Source organism: Xenopus laevis, chromosome 2S (assembly GCF_017654675.1).
Source record: "Xenopus laevis strain J_2021 chromosome 2S, Xenopus_laevis_v10.1, whole genome shotgun sequence".
Classification (NCBI taxonomy): domain Eukaryota; kingdom Metazoa; phylum Chordata; class Amphibia; order Anura; family Pipidae; genus Xenopus; species Xenopus laevis.
The window spans coordinates 1,023,803-1,051,257 of NC_054374.1; the positions used below are offsets into that span (position 1 = coordinate 1,023,803).

At 38.4% G+C, this 27,455-nt stretch overlaps 1 protein-coding gene across 3 annotated transcripts; it reads right to left on the bottom strand.

The window, feature by feature from the left end:
- On the bottom strand, positions 1–25,323 carry p2ry8.S (P2Y receptor family member 8 S homeolog). Of its 3 annotated transcripts, XM_041583308.1 has the most exons (4): positions 24,712–25,323; positions 14,581–14,653; positions 2,869–3,015; positions 1–1,379 (listed from the first exon to the last, which is right to left on the bottom strand). In XM_041583308.1, exon 4 carries the CDS (start codon positions 1,341–1,343, stop codon positions 258–260), a length of 1,086 nt encoding a protein of 361 aa, XP_041439242.1. In that variant the 5' UTR covers positions 1,344–1,379; positions 2,869–3,015; positions 14,581–14,653; positions 24,712–25,323; the 3' UTR covers positions 1–257. The 3 variants fall into 3 exon arrangements, with proteins under 3 accessions (XP_041439242.1, XP_041439243.1, XP_018104188.1); XM_018248699.2 differs by lacking the exon at positions 2,869–3,015 and having other exon boundaries at positions 2–1,379; positions 24,712–25,320; XM_041583309.1 differs by lacking the exons at positions 2,869–3,015; positions 14,581–14,653.
- Between the last annotated feature and the right edge of the window lie 2,132 nt (positions 25,324–27,455).

Sequence of the window (27,455 nt, forward strand, 5' to 3'; positions counted from 1 at the left end):
TCACAGTATCCCTTTAAGTACAGGGGTGAGATTTTCCTTGGCACACCCTTCATTGCAATATTCTTTCAACTGAATACAGTATAAAAATCCCCTGAGATTTCAGTCTAGGGTTTTCTTTCTTTTAAAGTGTTTTTATTAGCATTTTCAGAAAAAAACAAAAAGAACAAAGAGCAGCAGTCTAGGGTTTTTACAGTTTCAAGACGTCTGTGGCTTCCCGGCTACTAAGAAGTGTCCTCCAGTGATCATGGTTCTACCACCTAAACATCACTTTCCTGCCGCTTACAGCTGCGATGGCTGCTTCCATTCTCAAAGACTTCTCCACTTGAGATTGTCATGGACCTTCCTGATAGAGCAGAAAATATGCTGCTCCTTCTTGTTTCACAAGACTCAGTCTGTTTTAATTTTTTGGCCCAGACTTCTTTGGCTTTCTTGCGAAAATCCTTTGAAGCAAAATAGTAAAGAAATGGATCAAGGCAACTACTCAAGCTGCTCATGGTGAGCGAGAGTTTGTAGGCTTGATAGTAGCTTTTGTTGTAGAACAAACGATTAATTGCATGAATCAGTAGTATAAAATTGCTGGGAGCAAAGCATGTAATAAACACCAGAAGAACCATGAGTGCAAGGTGTATAGACCTTTTTTCTTGTCTATTTCCATATCTGTTAGAAGTCTGCAGCAGTTTGAGTATAATTAGAAGATAGCAAATCACCGTGACTATTAGTGGAATCAAGAAGTAAAAGACAAAAAGTGAAATGATAAAGGCTGCCCATGCCATCAGGTTTGGCAACATTGTCCATTTAAGAACATCAAAGCAAGTATTTTTATTCAGATGCTTCACATTATAGGTCATGTCCGTCTTTAATAATGGATACAAGATAAACATCACCAAAATCCAGATGATAATCACAGCGGCGACTGCATATCTTTTTCGCCTCCACATACCAGATTTCATAGGGTGGACCACACCAAGGTAGCGCTCAATGCTAATTAACATGATTGTTAATAAAGAAGAGTACATATTTGCATAGTAGAGCACAGTCACCAGCGTGCAAAGGTGCCTTCCGAAAATCCAGTGGTTTCTGTAGATGTGATAAATGACTTGGAATGGAAGGAAAGCCGCCAGGACCAGGTCAGTTATACTCAAGCTGATCATCAGAATTATTGAAGATGTTACAGGTCTGGTGTGAAACATTAAAATCCAAAGTGAGAAGAGATTGCCTGGGATGCCTATTAAAGCCACAATGGAGTAGGCTACAGGCAGAATAACTACAATATAATTGTTCTCCAGCATTTGTAACGTCTCGTTATCTGGCTCCGTTTCATTAGGTAAGTGTAACAGACCCATCGCTTAAAGGATACGACTCTTTGCTCCTCTGGGAATCTGGAAAACAATAAGTGGGACATTCACTAAGATTCGTAGTTGCGCCAGCGTCCGCTTCGCCGCGCTTCGCCGCGCTTCGCCGCGCTTCGCCGCGCTTCGCCGCGCTTCGCCGCGCTTCGCCACACTTTGCCACACTTCGCCAGGCGTATTTTCGCCAGCGCTCCGCAAATTCACTAAAATCCGAAGTTGCGCTCAGGGGTAGCGTACGGTTGCGAAGTTGCGCTAGTGTTAATTCGCAAAGTTACGCTAGCGATGGTTAATTTGCATACGGCGCCAAATTGAAGTTACAATGGAGGAATATGTAGCAGCACTACACAAGCCTGGGAAACCTTCAAAACAGCAAATAAAATTGTTATTTTGCCCTACACATGTGCCCACTGTATAGTTAAGGTGCCATGAGTTAGGAAATGTATGGGGGAAGGAGGGGAGCCCCAAAAATTTTTTCGATCTTTTTCAGCCTATCACCCATAAAAAATGAAAAAACGCCAGCGTTTTTAACTTTTTTTGAAGCAATCCCTATCTACTCTATTGCGCTTCGCCTGGTCTGAGGTGGCGAAGGAAGTCTAGCGTAAAAGGTAGCGTTCAGAATCATTCGCGCGTTAGTGAATTTGTGTAGTTATGTCCACTGCGCAAATTCGCCAGGCATAAGGGTGCGAAGTAACACTAGTGAATTTATGCCAGCATTCGTTAGTGAATCGGCTAATTAACGAAAATGCCCATGAATGTGAATTCACTCTAGCGTTAGGCGCTTCAGCGTTAAGTGAATTTGCCCCTAAGAGACAACATTAGCCTACAAATTAGTACACAATGTTTTTTTTCTACAATGCCCATCGCCTGTGCTTGTTTGTGTACTGTGTGTATAGCTGAGGGACCCACAAAAATAAGCACAACTTATGAAACTTGCCCTTTATACACAATACACAACTATATCTAAAATCTCAGCTTTTGATATCGGACATCTGTTGCAATTATGAAATAATCTAACATAAACTCAACAACACATCAGCACAAATCTCTTCATTTTCCTGTTTTTGTGGTAACTTGTCTGCAGAAGTTCTGGAAACATCTGTCACCTTTGAATTCATCTGAACTGTATCTGAGTTCCCAGCAGAACGTTCCATGAATATGGAAGCAAAGCTGTTTTATTGACTTCCAATGGCGCCGTACAGTCATGATTACATGTATTAATGGAGAATAGTGATGGGCGAATTAGCGCAGTTCGCGAATTTCCTGCAAAATTCGCGAAACGGCGCCGGCATCTCGTTTTTGACGCCGGCAAATTTTTTCGGGCAAATTTTCATGGGCGTTTCGCGAAATTTATTCGCTGGCGGCGAATCGCGCAAATTCGCCGCAAATTCGTGCCTAACTCACTAATGGAGAACATAACGTTGGAGATATTACTGCAAATGTCTTTTTCCTGAAGCTTTTTTTTTTTTTCAAAAAGTTTACAGATACTTTAGAGCAGAAGTTCCAGAACTGTATTTCTTACCTTTTAGAGGGGGCTAAAGATATTATTGGAAGGGTCCCAGCCTAAACAACAACCAAAATCAGGAAGAGCACTAATAGTCTGTTCTGTTCTATTTGTTTGTTGTGCTTCCATGGGCAATGCTCAGGTCATTTCTGCTAGGGCAAATTCCTTTCATGCAATAGAAAAGAACAACAAAATTTGGATAAGCAGCAAACAAAACACTGAACCAATTTAAACTTTAGGGGGCCGATTCACCAAGGGTCGAATATCGAGGGTTAATTAACCCTCGATATTCGACTGGGAATTAAAATCCTTCGAATATCGAAGTCGAAGGATTTTAGCGCAAATAGTTCGATGGAACGATCAAAGGAATAATCCTTCGATCGAACGATTAAATCCTTTGAATCGAACGATTCGAATGATTTTAATCGAACGATCGAAGGAATATCCTTCGAGCATAAAAATTTAGGAAAGCCTATGGGGAACTTCCCCATAGGCTAACATTGACTTCGGTAGCTTTTAGATGGCGAACTAGGGGGTCGAAGTTTTTTCTTAAAGAGACAGTACTTCGACTATCGAATGGTCGAATAGTCAAACGATTTTTAGTTCGAATCCTTCGATTCGAAGTCGTAGTCGAAGGTCGAAGTAGCCCAAAAAACACTTCGAAATTTGAAGTTTTTTTACTTCGAATCCTTCACTCGAGCTTGGTGAATTGGCCCCTAGATGTTTCAGAAATGTCAGGCCCCTTAGTAGAATGACCCATACTTCATATTAGAATTATATAAGGAAATGTCAGCAGTTAGGGTTCTACAGTAACAAGTTTCCCTGATCCAGTGACCCATCACAACAGATATATTGGGTACTTTCTTTATTGTATTCGAGCCGCAGGTTACATAGCAGATAACAGATTCATACTTAAGTATTCCATTGTATTCCATTAAAGAGATTATCTGCTGTGTATCCTGTGCCTTTTCTCTTTTTTCATCTTGAATGGCTTCCCCCATGGCTAAACAGCAGCTTGTTTATATAAACTATAGTAGTACTTATCTGCTATCTACTGTGTATCCTGTGCTTGAATGGCTGCCCCCATGGCTAAACAGCAGCTTGTTTATATAAACTATAGTAGTACTTATCTGTTATCTACTGTGTATCCTGTGCTTGAATGGCTGCCCCCATGGCTACACAGCAGCTTGTTTATATAAACTATAGTAGTACTTATCTGTTATCTACTGTGTATCCTGTGCTTGAATGGCTGCCCCCATGCCTACACAGCAGCTTGTTTATATAAACTATAGTAGTACTTATCTGTTATCTACTGTGTATCCTGTGCTTGAATGGCTGCCCCCATGGCTAAACAGCAGCTTGTTTATATAAACTATAGTAGTACTTATCTGTTATCTACTGTGTATCCTGTGCTTGAATGGCTGCCCCCCATGGCTACACAGCAGCTTGTTTATATAAACTATAGTAGTACTTATCTGTTATCTACTGTGTATCCTGTGCTTGAATGGCTGCCCCCATGGCTACACAGCAGCTCTGTTTTATATAAAACTATAGTAGTTACTATGCTAGTTATCTACTGTGTAATCCTGTCTTGAATGCTTCCCCACATGGCTAAACAGCAGCTTGTTTATAATAAACATATAGGTAGTACTTATCTGTTATCTACTGTGTACCTGTGCTTGAATGGCTTCCCCATGGCTAGCACAGCAGCTGGTTTATATAAACCTATAGTAGTACTTATCTGTTATCTACTGTGTATCCTGTGCTTGAATGGCTGCCCCCATGGCTAAACAGCAGCTTGTTTATATAAACTATAGTAGTACTTATCTGTTATCTACTGTGTATCCTGTGCTTGAATGGCTGCCCCCATGGCTACACAGCAGCTTGTTTATATAAAACTATAGTAGTACTTATCTGTTATCTACTGTGTATCCTGTGCTTGAATGGCTTCCCCCATGGCTAAACAGCAGCTTGTTTATATAAACTATAGTAGTACTTATCTGTTATCTACTGTGTATCCTGTGCTTGAATGGCTGCCCCCATGGCTACACAGCAGCTTGTTTATATAAACTATAGTAGTACTTATCTGTTATCTACTGTGTATCCTGTGCTTGAATGGCTGCCCCCATCGCAAAACAGCAGCTTGTTTATATAAACTATAGTAGTACTTATCTGTTATCTACTGTGTATCCTGTGCTTGAATGGATGCCCCCATGGCTACACAGCAGCTTGTTTATATAAACTATAGTAGTACTTATCTGTTATCTACTGTGTATCCTGTGCTTGAATGGCTTCCCCCATGGCTAAACAGCAGCTTGTTTATATAAACTATAGTAGTACTTATCTGTTATCTACTGTGTATCCTGTGCTTGAATGGCTGCCCCCATGGCTAAACAGCAGCTTGTTTATATAAACTATAGTAGTACTTATCTGTTATCTACTGTGTATCCTGTGCTTGAATGGCTGCCCCATGGCTAAACAGCAGCTTGTTTATATAAACTATAGTAGTACTTATCTGTTATCTACTGTGTATCCTGTGCTTGAATGGCTGCCCCCATGGCTACACAGCAGCTTGTTTATATAAAACTATAGTAGTACTTATCTGTTATCTACTGTGTATCCTGTGCTTGAATGGCTTCCCCCATGGCTAAACAGCAGCTTGTTTATATAAACTATAGTAGTACTTATCTGTTATCTACTGTGTATCCTGTGCTTGAATGGCTGCCCCCATGGCTACACAGCAGCTTGTTTATATAAACTATAGTAGTACTTATCTGTTATCTACTGTGTATCCTGTGCTTGAATGGCTGCCCCCATCGCAAAACAGCAGCTTGTTTATATAAACTATAGTAGTACTTATCTGTTATCTACTGTGTATCCTGTGCTTGAATGGATGCCCCCATGGCTACACAGCAGCTTGTTTATATAAACTATAGTAGTACTTATCTGTTATTTACTGTGTATCCTGTGCTTGAATGGCTTCCCCCATGGCTAAACAGCAGCTTGTTTATATAAACTATAGTAGTACTTATCTGTTATCTACTGTGTATCCTGTGCTTGAATGGCTGCCCCCATCGCTAAACAGCAGCTTGTTTACATAAACTATAGTAGTACTTATCTGTTATCTACTGTGTATCCTGTGCTTGAATGGCTTCCCCCATGGCTAAACAGCAGCTTGTTTATATAAACTATAGTACTTATCTGTTATCTACTGTGTATCCTGTGCTTGAATGACTGCCCCCATGGCTACACAGCAGCTTGTTTATATAAACTATAGTAGTACTTATCTGATATCTTCTGTGTATCTTGTGCTTGAGAATGGCTGCCCCCATGGCTACACAGCAGCTTGTTTATATAAACTATAGTAGTACTTATCTGTTATCTACTGTGTATCCTGTGCTTGAATGGCTTCCCCCATGGCTAAACAGCAGCTTGTTTATATAAACTATAGTACTTATCTGTTATCTACTGTGTATCCTGTGCTTGAATGACTGCCCCCATGGCTACAAAGCAGCTTGTTTATATAAACTATAGTAGTACTTATCTGATATCTTCTGTGTATCTTGTGCTTGAGAATGGCTGCCCCCATGGCTACACAGCAGCTTGTTTATATAAACTATAGTAGTACTTATCTGTTAACTACTGTGTATCCTGTGCTTGAATGGCTGCCCCCATGGCCACACAGCAGCTTGTTTATATAAACTATAGTAGTACTTATCTTTTATCTACTGTGTATCCTGTGCTTGAATGGCTGCCCCATGGCTAGACAGCAGCTTGTTTATATAAACTATAGTAGTTCTTATCTGTTATCTACTGTGTATCCTGTGCTTGAATGGCTGCCCCCATGGCTACACAGAAGCTTGTTTATATAAACTATAGTAGTACTTATATGTTATCTACTGTGTATCCTGTGCTTGAATGGCTGCCCCCATGGCTACACAGCAGCTTGTTTATATAAACTATAGTAGTACTTATCTGTTATCTACTGTGTATCCTGTGCTTGAATGGCTGCCCCCATGGCTACACAGCAGCTTGTTTATATAAACTATAATAGTACTTATCTGTTATCTACTGTTATCTAATACATGAAAGAGGAACAGAACAAAGAACCAAATGCACTAAATCATTTCACTACAGTAACTCAATTAAATATTATCCGGATCCTTTAATCTCATTTCTGCATTAGTTCTACACAACATCATGTGCTCCTTAAAAAACAGACAAGCAATGTCAGCTGTTTGTTTTTTTAAAAGCAGAATTTTCTGTAAAAACAACAATTATTGGGTTCAGACAAAAAACATTACCCAATGCAGGGAAAGAAAATATTTTGCCAGCTAACTAAAATTATTATTTAAGATGATGATGATGAAGTTGCTATCTCCTGCCCCTTTGCATTAGGTCAATGATCTCATGTAGGATTCAGACTCTTACATGAAAGATAACTGTCTGTGCATAACATGAAAAACAATTGAAATTTCAAATTGAGTTGCCTTCTGGTTGTCTCCCACCTCCATCTATTGAGATCACTTATGGGAGTTTTATACTCTATGAATTAGTTATTAAACCATTGAAATAAAGATTTTTTAAAAGGTTTTTTTGGTATGTATACTGTTGTAGGGATGTGTAAAATAGCCACCCCTAGTATTATATTCAGGCAGTCCCTCCATGTTATGGACACCTAACTGGGTCCTAAAATACAGTTGGGAGGGGTACTGTTTGCTCTTTCTGCTCTAAGCTAGGCCCCTGCTACTTCTCACAGTGACCAGTAGATGGCACCGTGCTGGGATATAAAAGGCTCTGAAGCCATGCTTTCAGTGTCCATTTTGTGCTGGCTCTGACCTGAACAGGCATGTAGAGCTCTGTGGAACCTAGACAGGTCAGGTCTAGTAAGAATAGGCTACTCACCGTTATAGGTCACTCTAGGAGTGACAGACAGACAGGTTATTTAGCTAAGCAGCTCAAGGCTCTGACGAGGAGAGTCAGAGGGATTAAGATCCTGGGTACTAATAGCCCAGAAGTAGGGACTAAGTGTATAGGAACAGGGTAGATAGATTCCCCTCAGGTTCCACTTAGAGAAAGGCTGAAAGCTGGTTGTACCTTTATTGCTGCTGAGCTTGTCCTCTTGCCTGTGGGGACTAATACTGACCAAATGGTGCTGTGAGTATTGCCTATTCAATGTGATGCCAAATCCTGTCATGTTCTATTGTATACTCCACTGAGGATTGTGTATGTTCAATAAATCAGTTCATGTTTAAGTTATAAGAACCACTGGCGCCCAATTATTATACCCTGTATCCAGTTACAGTTACACTACACCCTGCCTCCACACCGTTGCGAGGGCTCACTCCCTAAGATTACAGGTCTCATCCGGAGCACATTTATTGGGAGTGGAGCTAAATAGTGGTGTAAATAACACACAATTTACTATAGCACTACACTGTTATTTAGAAACTCTAAACCTGGGGGTTTCCGATAACAGATATTTATGTAAATTGGATCTTCATACCGTAAGTCTACTAGAAAAACATTTAGAAATTAAATAAAATAACATGCTTTTGCTTCCATAAGGATTAACTATATTATATCGTTTGTTGATCGGACATGTTGAAAATGTATTCAGCCAATGCATCAGAACTGTCAGTCACGTGACTTCTGCCCTATCACAGGGACCCTCTTTTACACCGCTTATTTATAATTCTTTCCTTACACTGAAGAGATTATTTGAGTTTTGTCAATTTCCCCTAGACTTGCATTGTAAAGTGTTTCACTATTGAAATTAGAACAGACTTGCATGTTTTTGGCCACAGAAAATAATGTTTTTTACTAGCCCAAAGCAGCATAACAAATGAATGGGGGACCAGGTCTTTAATAAATGACTCAGATTGTAAATATTTTTTTTTTTAACTTTGGCCAAAAAAATATATAAAGAAAATGTAAACGTTAGCAAAATGTGGTGAAAATAATTTGCCTTTGGTGAGCATTCATGAAAAAAAATCAAGTAAAAAAAATCTCAATCAACCTTGGATAAAAATTTTTAAATGTTTAATTCCGTGTTCTGCAGGGCAATAAAAGTACAGCTGAATTTAAAAAAAAACTTTCCAGCACTTTCCTTGCTGTTTTGCATGAACACTTTGTGCTGATTATTATACTCAGACTTCAGAGGATAAAAATATCACGTCTAAAGAAATATTTCCCTATTTACCATACAATGATGACTGTTTGTTTGGTAAGGGACTAAATGAACCATAAACAACTGTCTTGCAGAAAAGTGTCACAGATTTAGGGGCAGATTTATTAAGGTTTGAATGGTAAATTCAAATTGGAATTTTCTAAAAATGTTTTTGGTCAAAACTCACAAATTCAAATTGAAAACCACCAACTCGAATTTGAATTTGAATGTGATATTTATCACATCTCAACCCTGGAAACAGTTCTAATTCAACTATTCATTTACAAGTCAATGGCCGAGGTCCGTTGAACCATTTAAAGATGTTAATTGCCTTCCTGACATTCAAGTTTTTTTTCGGAGGAAAACGTGATTCGAATTTTCGGGTTGTTCCTATTTGATTGAATTTTAGACATTTGAGTTTTTTCATAAATAACCTCCCATTCGAGTACATTCGAATTTATTAGAGTTTCAAAAAATGTGTAACCATTCTAAAATCAAAGCTACATCTCAGTTGAATTGAAATCCTTCGACTTCGAATATCGAAGTCAAAGGATTTAGCGCAATTCGTTTGTTCGATCGTTCGATCGAATCGTACGATTCGAAGGATTTTAATCCATCGATCAAAGGATTATCCTTCAATCAGAAAAACCTTGGAAAGCCTATGGGGACCTTCCCCATAGGCTAACATTGGCCTCGGTAGGTTTTAGGTGGCGAACTAGGGGGTCGAAGTTTTTTTTAAAGAGACAGTACTTCGACTATCGAATAGTCAAATAGTCGAACGATTTTTAGTTTGAATCTTTCGATTCAAATTCAAAGGTCGTAGTCGAAGGTTGAAGTAGCCAATTCGATGGTCAAAGTAGCCAAAAAAAAAAATTCGAAATTTGAAGTTTCTTTCCTCTATTTTCCTCTATTCCTTCACTCGAGCTTAGTGAATGGGCCCCATACTGTATATAAAGTGCATAGATTATGCATCAATAATGTAAGGACATGTCAGTAACATAGTGCTCTGCTTGAGCTGGGATTATATAATACAGGTATGGGATTTCTTATCTGGGAAACCCTTTATCCAGATAGCTCCAAATAACAGAAAGACTCCATATAATCAAATAATCCAAATTTTTTAAAAAATATTTCCTTTTTCCCTGTAATAATAAAACAGACCCTTGTACTTGATCCCAACTAAGATATAATTAATCCTTATTGGAAGCAAAAGCAGCCTTTTGGCTTTATTTACTGTTGATTTTCTATTAGACTTAAGGTATAAAGATCCAAAATAAGGAAAGCTCCATTATCCAGAAATCCCAAGGTCCCAAGCATCCTGGATAACAGGTCCCATACCTGTAACAACATTTAGTAACATTGAGAATGAATTGTACAGGGCCTCCATGTCCAGGTTGTCTTTAGGGCAGGGATCCCCAACCTTTTTATCCATGAGCCAATTCAAATGAAAAAGAAGTTGGAGAGCAACATAAACATGCAAAACTTCTGGGGGTGCCAAATAAGGCCTGTGACTGGCTATTGGTAGCCCCTGAGTGGACTGGCAAACTACAGATAGTTTTTATGCAACTAAAGCCAATAAGCCCCTGACTTGAGCAACATCCAATGTGTTTGTGAGCAACATATTGCTTGAGAGCTCGTGGATAAGGATCATTACTTTAGGGGACACAATGATCTGATTATGGACTGACCTTGTTGAGTGGAAAGGATCACTGCTTTAGGGGACCCAATGATCTGCATCTGGACTGACCTTGTTGAGTGGAAAGGATCATTGTGTCCCCTAAAGTAATGATCTTTTCCACTCAACAAGGTCAGTCCAGAATCAGTCTTGAATGTCAGCTGACATAAATATTCCTCCTAAATGGAGACATATATAATCCTTGTCCCAAAAAACGACAGGTCCTATATCTTTTAATCAGATCCCATACCTGTTAATACACTATGGGGCAGATTTATCAAGGGCCGAATCGAAAATTTGAATTCAAATTTCCAAGTGTCAAAATTCACACATTCAAATTTGAATCCCCCTATTCAATTGTAAATTAAAATGTGAGATTTATCACACCTCGCACATGGAAACAGTCCTAATTTGAATATTCCCCACCTAAATCCTGCCGAGTTTAGTTACAAGTCAACGGCAGAGGTCTGTTGAGCCATTTGGAGATGTTACTAGCCTTCCTGACATTCAAGGTTTTTTTTTTGGGGAGAAAATTCACATGAATTCGAAATTCAAAAATTGATAAATGGGCCTTTATGTGTAGCATTAAGCTGCTCTCCTTAGATATACAGGTATAGGATCCCTTATCTGGAAACCTGATATCCAGAAAGCTCCGAATTATGGAATGGCTGTCTCCCATAGACTCCATTTTATCCAAATAATCCAAATTTTTAAAAATGATTTCCATTTTCAGTGTAATAATAAAACAGTCGCTTGTACTTGATCCCAACTAAGATATAATTAATCCTTACTGGAAGCAAAACCAGCCTATTGGCTTTATTTCATGTTTAAATGAATTTCTATTAGACTTAAGGTATGAAGACCCAAATTACGGAAAGATCCGTTATCTGGAAAACCCCAGGTCCCGAGCATTCTGCATAACAGGTCCCATACCTGTATATATATAAAAATTTCAAATAATAAAAACTATTATATATGTAAAAATTATAAAGTCACTATGAAGACAAAACGTAACAAGTCTATATCATCCCTTTCAGTCTTACACAGGAATTATTACTCATTGTTAGTTATAGAATGTAAAGGAAACCAGTAGTAATACAGGAATTGTGACACGGCACCAGGATGTTGCTTCAGGTTGTGGCTCAGTGTACAAGTACAAGTACAAGTACAAGTTCAACAAAAACCAGCAAAACTTCATTATTATCTATCAACAGAATATTTATACTCAGGAAGAGCAATGACTGTTGGTTACAATGAGAAGGAAGCCCTGCAAAACATGAGTGTAACTGGAATATTTAGGTAACTTTGCTGAAAGACATCAGGCAAACTAGTGTTGGTTAAACTGTCATGTTCTATAAACTTTACCACATTAGTTATTGACGGCACCAGTCAATGGTTTCTTTTCTTAAAATGCCTTTAAGAAAAGAATTGGCCCTTTTTCATTTCCCATGGTTTCGATATACTATATTACTGAATATAATCAAAACTATGGGAAATGAAAAAGGGCCATATTTGTACAAGTGCTTTACAAATGGGGGCAAATTCCCTAAAGGGTGAATTTAAAAAAATGTTTAGGTTTAATAAATAGGCCCCTAAAAATGTAAATTTATTTGTATGTAGCTGCTCATATTACAGGTTTAGAAAAATTTCCCTGAGCAAGGCATTGAATTGACATTAATGTATTAATCAAAGAGTTTAATACTCTTCTGGAGGTATTTGTATCTAGATTGGCAGCAATATCAGTTGGTATTAACCACACTGTGGGTGTAGGAATCATTTCTTCTTATCTCACTGGTTTGTGTGCTGCAAGCCCATTACATTAATGTCCTATTCAAGTATGTTCTGGTATCTGCTATTATTATTATTAACATGTATTTATATAGCGCCAACATATTGCGTAGCGCTGTAAAGTAAATGTGATTATACAACTAAATCACATGAATTCTATACATAGAACATATGGAGTTACATACATCACAATCAATACCGGTACAAAGAGGTGAGGAAGGCCCTATGCAAAAGAGCTTACACTCTAAAGGGAAGGGAGTAATACACAAGGTGTGGGAGTGGGCAAGATGGAATTAAGTGGGTGAGAAATGTGGTACTGTATGTGGTGTTGTGTTTGGTAGTTAAGCAGAGTGAGGGGAGGCTTCTCGAAAGAAGTGCGTTTTCAGAGATTTTTTGAAAGCAGAAAGGTTGCTATGTGACAACTTTAGTATCTGTCTTCTACACGAACCTAAAAACTATAACCAAAAACAAAAAATCCTAATCCTAAATTCCCTGGGCTGCGGTCAGTTTATGGGATTTTAAGGCATGTGATTTGCTACAAGGTCACTGATATGAGAAGTCAATAAGGGTTATTTACCTTGCCCCGGGGTACAGAGAATTCTGTGCCAACTGCAAACTTTTTGTTTTTATTTTTAGAACTTTGCACAATGTTTATTGTTTAAATGACTTTTTTCTATGCCACGAAAATGGTGCACTCTTGAAATGTATATTAAGCAGTACCAGTCTGCCGATCAGATCATTTGAATTTAAACTTAATAAACTTGAAACTGACTCATCACACAGAACATTAAACACAATGTTTGAAATCTTGTTATGCCACAGAATGCCTTGAGCTTTTTAGCACATAAGCACTTTCTTCTTTGGAAAGAATGTGTTACAACATTAGAACGTATTACACATTGTAGTGAGAACTCCAAAAAAACATCTCCTGTTGCCTAATCCATTGTTCCTGTAAATGTAGTTTTATTTTGTCAAGGCATTTATATTTATAAATAGAACGTGTTTAGTGTGCATTCACAGGGTTAAGTATTTGAACCTCTAGGGTTCGTTTGATTGGGGGAAATTGGAATCAGTGTTTCAATTTGCAGATAATCAGGGTGGGAGTGTGGGAGACGCTGCATTATTTCAACGACACAAATCTGGCTCTTCACTACCCAGTCTAATTGTAATTGAATAAAGGACATTTCTGAGCACCTCTGAAAAACAGTAATTGAAGCTCATCAGGACAAAAAAAGGGACAAAAATAATTCTAAAGAGTTTAGGCTTCACCAGTCTATGGTTTAGCAGATGGTGTACAAACAGATGAAGACAATTCAACACCATTGTTACCCTCGTCAAGAGTGGCTGATCAACAAACATCACACCAACAGCAAGGAATATAAAGGTTGCCATATACACGCAGATTTAGCTGATGATTTTGGTCCTTTAGACCAAAAACCGGACAGATGACAATCAGGCAGGATTGATCTTCCCATTGGATGAAGGGTCAATGTGGTCCCCTATCCAACAGCTCCTATTTCAGCTGTTATAATACGATTGTTTGGCTCTAGGGACAACTTTTGGATTAAACCTGTCACCCACCTTAGGTGGGCATATAGGGAAAGAGATCCACTCATTTGGTGATCTTGCCAAATGAGCTGATCTTATAGCGAATGGTCAGCTTAATACTCAAGTAGATCTGATTGAACCACAGACTAATATCTAAGGAAGTAAAAACTTCTCTTGCATTGGCGAATGTCAGTGTTAATGAGTCCAACATCATGAGAACACAGAAAAACAATAGTGTATATGGATGAGAAAGCCACTAATATCCCAAAAGAACATTACTAATAACCATGTGGATATGTCAGCATTTTTGTAAAAGTTAGCATTGTACTATAGCAAATATTTGTAAATTCCACCCAACCCTAACCCAATCTAAAGGTTATTATATAGAACTGAGATTTCCTTCTGCTACATGTTCTTGTTCAGGCTTATAAATGACACTTACATGTTGGTGATGTATTACTGAAACAAACCCAGTGCTCTTTACGTGGAAGAAAATACATGGGCACCAACTACAGCTTTAAGGAATTCAGTTAATTTCCTTTGTACGTACGTTATTCTTGATGATTTTGATCAGGTCAAGTTCCTCCAGTTCTTTATGAACAATTGATTTTCCACATTGGCCACTGTAATACATAATGTTGAAAAAGTGTATTTGATGTTATTTGTATGTTGACGTCTTGTAAACATATTAGACGTATTCATTGCTCTATTTTGTACCACCCAAGGAGGGATGTCATCTTCTGAGGTGTGAAAGCCTTGTCATACGTGTGAACATCACATTTCTTTCTACAACGCTTGCTTTGATCAATCACATAATATATCAATTTAAAATTAAAGCCAGTTAAAGGGTTCCTTGGTTGTACTGTATGTGTTGGCACTGACTATGTCTAAAAGTGATTCCCTGGTGAAAGAAGGGAAGAAATACTTTGTTGGGGAATATTTTGCTGTTTAGTACTGCCCAGACCAATAGAGGAACAGAATTTTGAAAAAAAAAACTTTGCTTCACGTGAACATTATTTCCCCCTATGACTTTTTAGCAAGCACAGTAATATTCACACAAATGTAGTTCTCTTCCCACAAGTCTAAATTGGCAACAGCTTGATTCAATCATTGGCCCAGGGGACAAACAATTAGATTGGACCCGTTTGACCCACCAGTTATCATATCGGGGAAAAGATCAGGCCTATTAGCAATCCCACCAAACAAGGATATATGTAGTCAGCTTCTGTTTTGCTTAACAATTAGTTCGCCGACAATATACAGTATATATATATATATATATATATGTATATATCATCCAAATAAAAAAAACAGATAGAGATGATAGGGGCATTTCTACAAGGACAGATGGTTTCACAGTGAACCCTTTGAAGTGCAAGAACTTTTTACAAAGACATCCCCCAGAAATGAGAGACTCAAAATAACTAAAATAAACTTCTAGAGCATTTTTATTCCTACATAACCCATAGCAACCAATCAGCAGGTAGAATTAACTGGTCACCTGATTGAAAGCAAATATCTCTTTGGTCTCTAGTGCCTTCTATGACATATGGATCATGTGATTTGCCAGGAACAATTAATTAAGCTGGGAATGAAAGAGCATGCGGAGTAAATTTAGCTGAGCCTGAATATGTATACAATACATCTTACTCACATTTATAGGGGAAATTACACTATATCACAAAACTAAAAAATTCAAAATTTAAAACATTCAAAAAACAATTTAAATGTAAATCATAGTCCAGACTCCTTTAGAAGATGAAACGTGTAGTCCCTTTATCAATAATAAACCCTTTCCTCTGTTTTAAGCATAGGTTTCATGTTACCCTCCTTCTTGGTGAAGAGAATCTTTAATAAAAAAAAGCATGAAATGAAAATTCCATGATTCTACTTGATAGAGGGTTCAAGTTGGAAAATAGCGGTGAGTCAGAGAAGTTGGGACCCTTAATGATCACCTCACACTGGACACAACCAAGACAAAGCTTCTCCCAACAAATATAAATTATAGGGGGACAGTAGAGGTAGAAATCTATTGAGAGTTTGGGTGTGGGACGAGGAGGCCACCAACGGGGACTTTGTCACGGGCCTCCCTCTTGGATATTTTCTGACTTTGCTTCAATAATAGGCAATTCTGAATAACTTTCCCGGGCAGAAGCACATTGTTGTGTACAGATTGCTATCCGAAAATCTTAGATCTTGTAAGATTGCTCACTCAAACCCCATTTCCTCATATATATATAAGAAAAGAACTGATCAGTGCAAGTCTAGGAACATGATGAGCTTGTTGCAACCCTAAAGCAGCTGCGTTACTGCAGTTATCTTCTGAAAGGATGTTGAAGCAAAATCCGGATGTCTCATGTCTCTGTTGCAAAAGAGAAGGGATTACCAAATACACAAGACAAGTTACACACTTGTTTATCTATTTAGAAAACTCGCACCAACCTGGGCAAAGTCAAACTGCCCCCCAACTGCTCTTCTGCACTCCCCACCACCCTGCTATAGTCCTGGCTCCGTTGGAGCACATGTAACTTCTCCTTTGTGCCGCTGTTTTTCATCCCTGCCACCGGCTACATAACTGATACTTTAGTAACACTGTACCAAGGATAATTTGTTTCCAGTTTTCATATGGGGGTCTCTGACCCAACAGCCAGAAAACGATTGCTTTGTTAGGCTACAATTATATGGTTATTACTACTTTTTTTATTACTAATTTTCCATTTCATGCCATCTCCAAGTCTTTCATTCACACGACTGCTTGATTGCTTGACCCCAGCAAATAGATGGAGAGCAACAAATAAAAAGCTATACGATTAAAAAAAACAACATAATATAAAAAAAGAACACCAACTGCAAATTGTCTCAGAATATTACTCTTTACATCATACTAAAATTGAATGTAAAGGTCCCCATTTGAATTAGGTTTGTTGGAAGGTGTTCTGTATGCATTGTAGCTTTAGTTGAATTGTTTATATAATGAATCCACATGATCTAGGGGCAGATTTATCAAACTGTGAGAGTAGAACTTCACGACAGAAAAACTCCCTTTCTATTCCTTCCTATGGGATTTTTAAAAGCATATTTATCAAATGGTGAACTCCATTAATAAACACAATTCTACAAATCCCATAGGAAGGAATAGAAAGTGAGTTTTTCTGTGATGACTTCTACTCTCCCCCTAATGTAAGTGACAAGGAGGATGGGAAGCTCCTGATGCAAATAGAAAAGGCTGCTAGTTTGGGTAAAGTAATGATAATGGGGGATTTTAATTAGCCAGATATTGACTGGAGCAACGGTACTGCCAGATCAGTTAATGGGAACAAGTTTATAAACTGTTACATGACAATTTTATGGCACAGGTTGTAGAGGAGCCAACCAGAAAAAATGCTATTGTGGATCTAGTGATCTCTAATGAGCCAGAACTTATAGCAAATGTGCAAGTCATTGAACCCCTGGGTAATAGTGACCATAATGTTATATCATTTAATGTCTGGTGCAAAAAACAAATATATACTGGGGCAACATAAACCAGGAATTTTGGAAAAGCTAATTTTAGTGCCTTGAGGGCTGCCCTACAGAGCATTGATTGGGGCATTAGGTTTTCAGCTAAAAACACAGAACAGAAATGGTTGTCCTTTAAAATGATATTAAATCATTACTGTTCTCAATTTTTCAATTAAACGTAGAAGCTCTAAGAATCATCCTGTGTGGCTTAATACAGAAGTAAAGAAGTTAATGGGAAAGAAGAGAAAGGCATTTAATAACTACAAGTCTGTAGGGGCAGAAGCTGCATTTAATAAATATAATAAATGTTGTGAAATATCAATCCGTAAGGTTAGAAAATGAGAAGTGCATTGAGGTAGAGGCTAAGAATAACATTAAACCACCAAAGAAAGAGAGGCACAGGACCCAAAATATGTTGATCACTCACTATGTAGAACACTAGTCCAGGTGCACCAGCCCCAGCCCCTCAGCTTAGGGAGCGGATAAACCAGCAGCATATAAAAAGAGGGGTATTGGGCACTCAAAAAGATTCCACAAGGGCTAGCCACCAAAATTACAGTTAAAAGTATAATATTTATTGCAGATTCATTAAAAAGGAACAATATCTCAACTGACCGTATGTGTTTTGTGCACATAGGGTCCATGATTAAGTGCCCTGAGGGGCATGAAAAATGTAGGGTCAGTTGAGACATTGTTCATTTTTAATGAATCTACAATAAATATTATACTTTTAACTTGAATTTTGGCGGCCCTTGTAGGGGGCTCCAGCATCAGCCGCCCCATGACCGTTATGATTTGTGGCTTATAAACTGGCCGCAAGAGCTCGTCATCCTGGATCTTGTTAGTATATTAACGTCCAAATTGTAATCAAGATGGAATAGTGATAAAATGGTATGACAACAATCCAGACCTTAATATTTAGCTTTGGTGCCAGTTTTGCTGGTGATGAAACATAAAAGTAAGTGGAAGAAATGAGAGAGCAGCACAGGAAGCAGGTAGAGGAAACACCCAGTTTCTTGTGATCGTTTGAGTCGGAAATGTAAAGTTATAAATCTATACTGGGACAGGACAGCTAGGCTTAACATATGACATGTCTGCTTTAGTTGCAACTTAAAGGGATACTGTCATGGGAAAAACATTTTTTTTCAAAATGAATCAGTTAATAGTGCTGCTCCAGCAGAATTCTGCACTGAAATCCATTTCTCAAAAGAGCAAACAGATGTTTTTATATTCAATTTTGAAATCTGACATGGGGCTAGACATATTGCCAGTTTCCCAGCTGCCACCAGTCATGTGACTTTGATAAACTTCAATCACTCTTTACTGCTGTACTGCAAGTTGGAGTGATATCACCCCCTCCCTTTCCCCCCCAGCAGCCAAACAAAAGAACAATGGGAAGGTAACCAGATAACAGCTCCCTAACACAAGATAACAGCTGCCTGGTAGATCTAAGAACAACACTCAATAGTAAAATCCAGGTCCCACTGAGACACATTCAGTTACATTGAGAAGGAAAAACAGCAGCCTGCCAGAAAGCATTTCTCTCCTAAAGTGCAGGCACAAGTCACATGACCAGGGGCAGCTGGGAAATTGACAAAATGTCTAGCCCCATGTCAGATTTCAAAATTGAATACAAAAAAATCTGTTGGCTCTTTTGAGAAATGGATTTCAGTGCATTCATTTTGAAAAAAAATTTTTTTCCCATGACAGTATCCCTTTAATGTTAAAGGATACTCATTACGCCAGACTTGCTGTTATTTCTCCTCTCGGCATCCATTCATTATTCACAGTCTTGTATTGCACTTTTATCGCACAGGGTCTTTTATTGCACTTTGCATTGACTCTTTCAGACCCTTCATTAATTGTTTTTGCTGTTTTACATTCGTTATTTTACAGGTTTTAGAAATGCAGAGCATGTGCCCAGTGTAATTGTACGTGGCCGAAGGTGCATAAATAATTAGATATTTCATCAAAGAACTGAAGTAAATGGGCCAACAGGCAATGCTGGAAACAGAGGGTTGATAATATGAGTGGATATAGGAGGGAGAGAATTATGAAATAGGTGGGAACAGGGATCATGGGTATGTGGAGAATATACGTTTGGAGGGTGAAAGGTTTCTACCCATGGGCTTATACTGTGGTTACACCAATGTTGTGACAAGTCAAATTTGTGCATAAAACTCTATTCATTGATTAATAAATGTGACACTGTATAAGTAGTACTTTATATAAGCCTAGTTAGTCTAAGGACACATGTAGTGGGCCTTGGAGAAACACAGGCCGATACTTCTCCACTGGTCCATGTGTCTGCACCCCGATACATTGCATCCGCTCAGCTACAGGCAGACTTGCTGGATTTCACAGGCAAAATGCAAACACTCCAAAATCCTTTTGACAGCTCAACCCGCAGTCCCTCATTTGTACTGGAAAGTCCCTCTTTTCTCTGCACTGAACAGCCAGAAAAAGAAACAAAGTTTCTCACTTAATTGGCTTTTAGCAGAGAGCCCAGAACAGCTAACAGGTGCAAATAAGATACTTTGTAACAATTTTGAGACACAAAAACACAGTTTAGATAAGGGGAAATATTTTCAAACTTTCATAACCTGCCAAATTTTGTAAAACAAACATGGTAATTAGGGGGTGTGGCCACAGAAAGGGGTGTGGTCAAAAAAATTGCTGCGCTACGTGCGGGAAAAAAATGTTGTCCCTCTTTTTACTTCCAAAATGTTGGGAGGTATGCAGAAGCAATGTATTGGGGTACAGGCACATGGAACAGCGGAGGAGCAGATTCCTAGTGGAGACCAGAGATTGGCCTGGGACACTGTCTACGTGTCCTTTAAGGTAAGATTTGTGGAAAAATCTGTGTTTTCTCTGCTTCTGATTCTTCTGAAACTTTAGAAGTTTATAAATGTAGATGCAAACGTGGGTGTAATAAAATGGGCACAAGCGTATTATAAAATATTAAACCATTCATTAAAAGTACCTGCCCCCAATCATTGTTCTGTATAGTTGCACCAAGTGTCATTGCATCTGCCCTGAACCCTGGAGCTGCCACTGCAATGAATGCGTCTGTATATCGGGCGCTTCCAATTGGCACAACAAATTTGCACAAAGGCATTTTGATATTATAAAACATGTAATCAATGTAAATGTAATCATTAATTAATGTTGCTTAGAGTTACATTCTCTTAAAAACAAAAAGCTGTTTTGGGGTGGAGTTCCCTTTATGTCTGATGTTTGTTTGTTTCACTGAGTCTCTCAGTCTCTGAGCTGAAACGGAAAATTGACCTTTTACCCAGGACAGGAAAATGGAAGAGGAATTGTAAATGTGAAAATCAGTCTGAGAAGTTTCCACTGTGTTGGAGGAGAAAGACACAAAGTAAACCCACGTCTTAATGTAGTTCTTCACCAAACGTCCCGTTTATAAATGGCAGCGGTTCACTTTGGTACAATTCCGTGGCACATTAAATTAGAAATCGATGGGGGTTTTTTTTTGTTTTTTTTAATAAAAAGACTTTCTTTCTATGAAAAACGGGAGCTTTTAATCAAATATATTTTTCATAGAGACCTGCGATATTGCCTTTACTAAACCAGGCCCTGTTGTAAGACCCAAAAAGAGAATGTGAGGGTGACCTTTGAGAAGGTGAAGCTTCATTTATGGTTTGTCAGAAACTGGAGATCAAAGAGCGTTGCCAGGGGCAGATCAGTTTGGAGAAGCAACTGTCAGCACAGGGATTATTAGAAGAAGAGCTCAGGGTTTCTTCAAAGGGTTGATCCCCATTGATGGGCGAATTTCTCCATGAAAAATTCTTGAAACAAACATTTTGACTATTCTGACGCTGGCGGCAATTCTGACTAAAGTCAATGGTCACCTATTAATTGTCGCCGGCGTCAAAATATTTTTGCGGCAAATTTTGTGAATTTATTCGCCAAAATGTGGAAATTTGCAGTGAATTCACACCTGCCTAATAAATTCACCCATCGCTATTGATCACATTTAAGACAGTTTGCAATTGGTTTTCATTTTTTATGATTTGTGGTTTCTGAGTGATTTAGCTTTTTATTCAGCAGCTCTCCAAGTTTGCACTTTCAGCCATCTGGTGGTTTAGGTCGAAATTCCCCTGGCAACCGTGAAATCATTTAAAGAAGAGACTAAAGTATGAACAGTTCAAATTAACTTAAAGGTGAACCGCGCCTTTAAGAATGTTTAAATCGGAACCAGGTAACGTTGGATGAAATTGTTGTCTGTTCCATTTCTCTACCCACAAACATTATCTTTTCTTCTTCTTCTTCTTCAGGGATGCCTTACAAATTGGATCTGTTGTTGTTCCAAAGGCAAAGTCATCTGTGTGAGCCGTCTGAGCTGAAGCTTCTGCATCATTTCTAGTTTCCACTTACAGATGATTGTGCAGCTGAACCAACCACTACAGTCATTTGTACTTCTGCGGCCAAGGACCTGGGCTCAGTTTCCATTTCAACTGCTTGTGGTCTGGTGTCAGCTCTTTCTTGGGTATAATTAGAACAATGAAGAAACACTGCAGAAGACCATGGGGCAAATTCACTAAGATTCGTAGTTTCGCCAGGCGCAACTTCGCCGCGCTTCGCCGCACTTCGCCAGGCGTAGTTTCGCCAGCGCTCCGCAAATTCACTAAAATCCAAAGTTGCGCACAGGGGTAGCATAAGGTTGCGAAGTTGCGCTAGCGTTGATTCGCTAAGTGAAGCGAAGTTACGCTAGCGAAGGTTAATTTGCATACGGCGCCAAATTCAAATTTCAATGGAGGAAAACGTATCAGCACTACAAATGCCAAGAAAACCTTCAAATCATCAAATAAAAGTTTTATTTTGCCCCACACATGTGCCCACTGTCTAGGTAAGTTGCCATGAGTCAGGAAATGTAGGGGGGAAGGAGGGGAGCCCTAAAAAATGTTTCGATCTTTTTCAGCCTATCACCCATAATGTAGAAAACACGCCAGCGTTTTTTGGGACTTAGAAAAAATTTTGACTTTTTTTGAAGCAATCCCTATCTACTCTATTGCGCTTCGCCAGGTCTGAGGTGGCAAAGGAAGTCTAGCGTAAAAGGTAGCGTTCAGTACACTGCGCGTTAGTGAATTTGCGTAGTTACGTCCGTAGCGAAAATTCGCCAGGCGTAAGGGTGCGAAGTAACACTAGCGAATCTACGCCAGCGTTCATTAGTGAATTTGCGCAGTAACGAAAATGCCCAACGCTAGCGAATTGACGTTAGCGTTCGGCGCTTCGGCGCTTAATGAATTTGCCCCCATGAATCTCTCTTTTGTTCAGTTCAGAATGTGTTACCCAAATGCCAAAAAGCAAATCTAACAGCCGCCTGTATCGCTCAATGTATTGGCACCAGTACTGCACCCAAACATCAATGTCATTCTCTAAGCAAAACACAAGTAATGCTGACAGCGCGGTTTTTTACTTGCGATAAAAGCACAATTTCTGGAACAGGAAATTCACGCGATTTTTGAAAAAACCCCGTCCCCATGTTTATTGCTTGCCAAGCAAATTTCCCCCCAAAGCCTGTGGCATGAAGGTAAGAAACCCAAACCAATCTCTGCGTCTGACCTGATTCCTGTCTGTTGTACAAATAATATACAAATAAAACTTCTTATCCACATTTCATGCTTTACACGGCAAGGTGTTGTGTCACGATGTGTTAGACAGCGCTAACAAAACTACCTCTGCTCCCACTCTTCAGTTATTATTTCCCAGGGCTCATTGGGGCAGATTTACTAACCAGCGAAAAGTCGCCAGCGTTTGATTCGCACCCATCAGAACACTGGAAATTCGCTCAGATAACGCTAATTCACTAACATGCGGAGTTTTGTCCTGGGCGCTGAATGCTGGCCAATTTTCGTTAGTGTTACAATGTGAGCAAATCAAAGCGAAGATGCGCTAGCGTTCATTTAGGCCTAACGCAAATTCACTAGAGGTCTTCTGATCAGGTTCATTTACATACAGTGGGAAAGTTAAAGTTGAATGGACGTATATGTTGCAGCAAATACATTACATTACACAAGTCCAGGGAACCTTAATAAAGACAATAGAGTTGTTATATTGTCCTACACATGAGCCCAATGTATAGTTTATGTTCCATATGTTAGAAAATCTATGGGGGAAACCAGTTGCAAAAAAAACATTTTTAAGGACTTTTGCAGCTTATCACTCGTAAAAAAGGAAAAGGCACCAGTGATTTTTGAATTTTGATGCATTTTCGGCTCACAGAACATGATGTAAGTGACAGGAGATTGAGGAAGATCTATTCACTCCATTGCACTTCATCTGGTCTGAGTTGGCGAAAACAAGTCTGGCGAAAGAGGTAACATTCAGTAAAATCCGCATCTTAGTCAATTTGCGGCATAACGTCCAGTTGCCTGGTGATAGAGTGCGAATGACCGCTAGCGTCTGTCTCTTTTGCTAGTGAATTTGCGCCTACGCCCGTTAGTAAATTGGAGATGTCCGTGCGGGTGGTAACGCTGGCGAATTGACGCTAGCGTTAGCCACTTCGCCCTTTAGCAAATCTGCCCCATAGTTTCTTACTGCGAAATGCTAATACAAGTATAGGATCCGTTATTGATCGACTCATTATCCAGAAAGCTCCATATTGCATGAAGGCCATCTCCCATAGACTCCATCATAATCAAATAACTCACATTTATAAAACTGATTACCTTTTTCTCTAGAAAAATAAAACAGCACCTTGTACTTGATCCCATGTAACATATAACTGATCTTTATTGGAGGCACAGAAAATTACATTTTTAAGTGATTTTTTTAGTAGACATAAGGTATGGAGACCCAAATGACAGAAAGATCCTTTATCTGGAAAACCCCAGGTCCCGAGCATTGTGGATAACAGGTCCCATATCTATATTATCTGTTTAGCAGTGTAAGTACTGTTGGCATTTATCAGTTAACCATATATATAGCATTAATGGATAATAATTTTTTCTTCTACAATTCACTTTCATATATTTTTGTTTTATATGGCCAGGCCGATTATAATACACAATAATTCAATTCACTTTTAAAGGCATTTTTCTTTCTTCGATGCTTTACATGGATCTAAGTTTTTACCAAATAAGGAAGTTATTCTCAAGCATAATGCAGCGGTTGATCTCATTAGAAATAAATATAACAGAAGTGGTGCAGTGCTTACCTACTGTGCTACACGCCACAGCGAGGGACAGCCTTGTCATGTTGTCATCAACTTAGAAAGAATCCTACAGAGACAGTCAATTAAAATTAAGTTGTGCCTTGATGTTTTTTTTCTCATGTGTAGAGGCGGGGTTTTAAAAAAGGAAAAGAATAATGCTTGTCTTTTCCTCAAATTTAACTGACACGCCATCTGCAACGTTTGTGATGAAAGTGGTTAGTGTTAGAAATACACAGCGACCAATTTCTCATTCCCTTGATGACGAGATTGTTCAGAATTCATACAGATCGAATGTAAACGCGCCAGTCATGTTTTGTGTGGCTCAGAGTTCTTCCTTACTTTCATTTTAATTTCAACATATTACAATACTGAACAAACTTTTTGTCCAAAATTTTTTTCATGCAAAATTGATAGTTTTTTTGAGCTAAACAAATTCATATTTGGACTTTGTGAGGTGGGTAATTCCAATGATACTGCCCCTGCATAATGAACCAATGGGGGGAATGTAATATTGGTCACTAACGCAAACATTTTAGCAATGTAAATAAATATTCTGAAAGTGAAAGATTTCATCTTTGCGAACATTTTGCCCCCCACACGACAATAGGATAGTGATTGTGAATTGTATCATTTGCAATAATTAGGGGGAGATTTATCAAGGGTCAAATTTCGAATTTGAAAAACTTCAAAATTCGAATTCAAAAAGACCAACCAAAATTAAATCGAAGTAGGTCCGTTTTAGATTGAATACGTCCGTTTTCGATCGAATTCGAATTGTACGAATCGAAGTGCATTCGATCGAATTAGATTCAAAGTTTTTCCAAAAAAGTCCACCAATTGACTCCAAATAGGTTCTAGGAGGTCCCCCATAGGCTAAAACAGCAATTTGGCTGGTTTTAGATGGCGAATGGTCAAAGTCAAATTTTTAAAGAGACGGTACATGATAAATTTAAAAATTCAAAATTTTCTAATTTTTTTCAAATTCGAATCAAATTTGGACTATTCCCTAGTCGAAGTACACAGAAAATAGCTTGAAATTTTCCCAAATTTTCAGTGGTGGATTTCTATGGGAGTTTTGCAAATGTATTTGCCGGCTGCAAAATGTGGAAATTCACCACAAATCCGCGCCAGGCGAATTTATTCGCCCATCGCTATTTATCTCACTTTATTTACTGCTCCTTTAAATGGGTTGTTTACCTTTGAGTTAACTTTTAGTATGATGTAGAGAGTAATATTCTGAGACAATTTGTTTTCATTTTAATTTTTTTATTATTTGTGGGTTTAGGGTTATTTAGCTTTTTATTCTGCAACTGTTTGCAATTTCATTGATCTAGTTTCAAGGGTTTAAATGAACCTTGTATTGATTGGAATAAGAGATTGGAATATGAACAGGTGAGGGATTGGATAGAAAGATGAGTAATAAAAAGTAGCAATAACAATAAATTGGAAGCCTTAAAGAGCATTTGTTTTTTAGATGGGGTCAGTGACCCCCATTTGAAAGCTGGAAAGCGTTAGAAGAAGGCAAATATTTCCAAAACTATACAAAAAAAATAATGAAGACCAATTGAAAAGTTGCTTAGGATTGGACATTCTATAACATACTAAAAGTTAAATTAAAGGTGAACCATCCCTTTAAAGAAATAGTAATAAAGGGAAAACAATTTCTTACATTTTTTTTAATATTTTACAATTATTATTTACTGGACATTAGAATATAACAATACTGTCATTAGTAGGAAATATACCCCTATTCCATGTTCTATGACCATATAAAAGCATGAAGGACATGGCACCCCATGGAAGCCTCTTGTGTTTGGAAGCTATTATCCTGTCACTCCAACTTGCAGTACAGCAGTAAAGAATGATTGAAGTTTATCAGAGCACAAATCACATAACTGAGGGCACCTGGAGAACTAATAACAAGTCTAGCCCCATGTCAGATTTTCAAATTTAATATAAAAAACTTGTTTGCTCTTTGAGAAATGTATTTCAGTGCAGAATTCTGATGGAGCAGCACTATTAACTGATGCCTTTTGAAAAAAAAACATGTTTTTCCAGAAGCCCTTTAAGGGCTCTTACACACGGCCATTTTTTTTTTCCTGCGCTCCCCTGCATTGCATTTACTTATTTATAAAGCAAAAGAAAAATGGAAACAGGGAATATTAATGGCACACACACAGCACATTTCACGGAAGTTTTTTCTTTTTACCAGAATTTTTGAATATATGATTTTGTGCAGCTGTAAGTTCGTTTTTCGTGTTCCTGCCCACCTGCTTCCTGTTTTATAACTGGTAAATTTCTCGCCAGGTTACCACAAAGTGTGTCAGCAATAAGAAAAAAACTGAACTTTGTGTGAAACTGTTTGGCCATTAGTCTCATGATTTACGGTTTACAGTAATTATCGTTGGGGCTATGGGCAGATTTACTGAAATGTAAACTGAGGAATACTGAAAGGATCCACTTACAAGATATTTTTCAGGAACCTTTTTTGTTACAGTCACAAAAGTGTTGAGCCAAGTAATATATTTCTCAGTTCAATGTGTCAAGTCATGGTTTGAGCAGCAAACACCATTCTGTTCTATTGGGTGTTAGAGCACCAATTTTATAGTTTACACAGTTAAATCGGGTTGAAAAAATACAAAGTCCATCAAGTCCAACCCCTCCTAATGAAAACCCAGCCCCATACACACACCCCTCCCTACTGTCACATAAATGATATATCCCCATATCTATACTAACTATAGAGT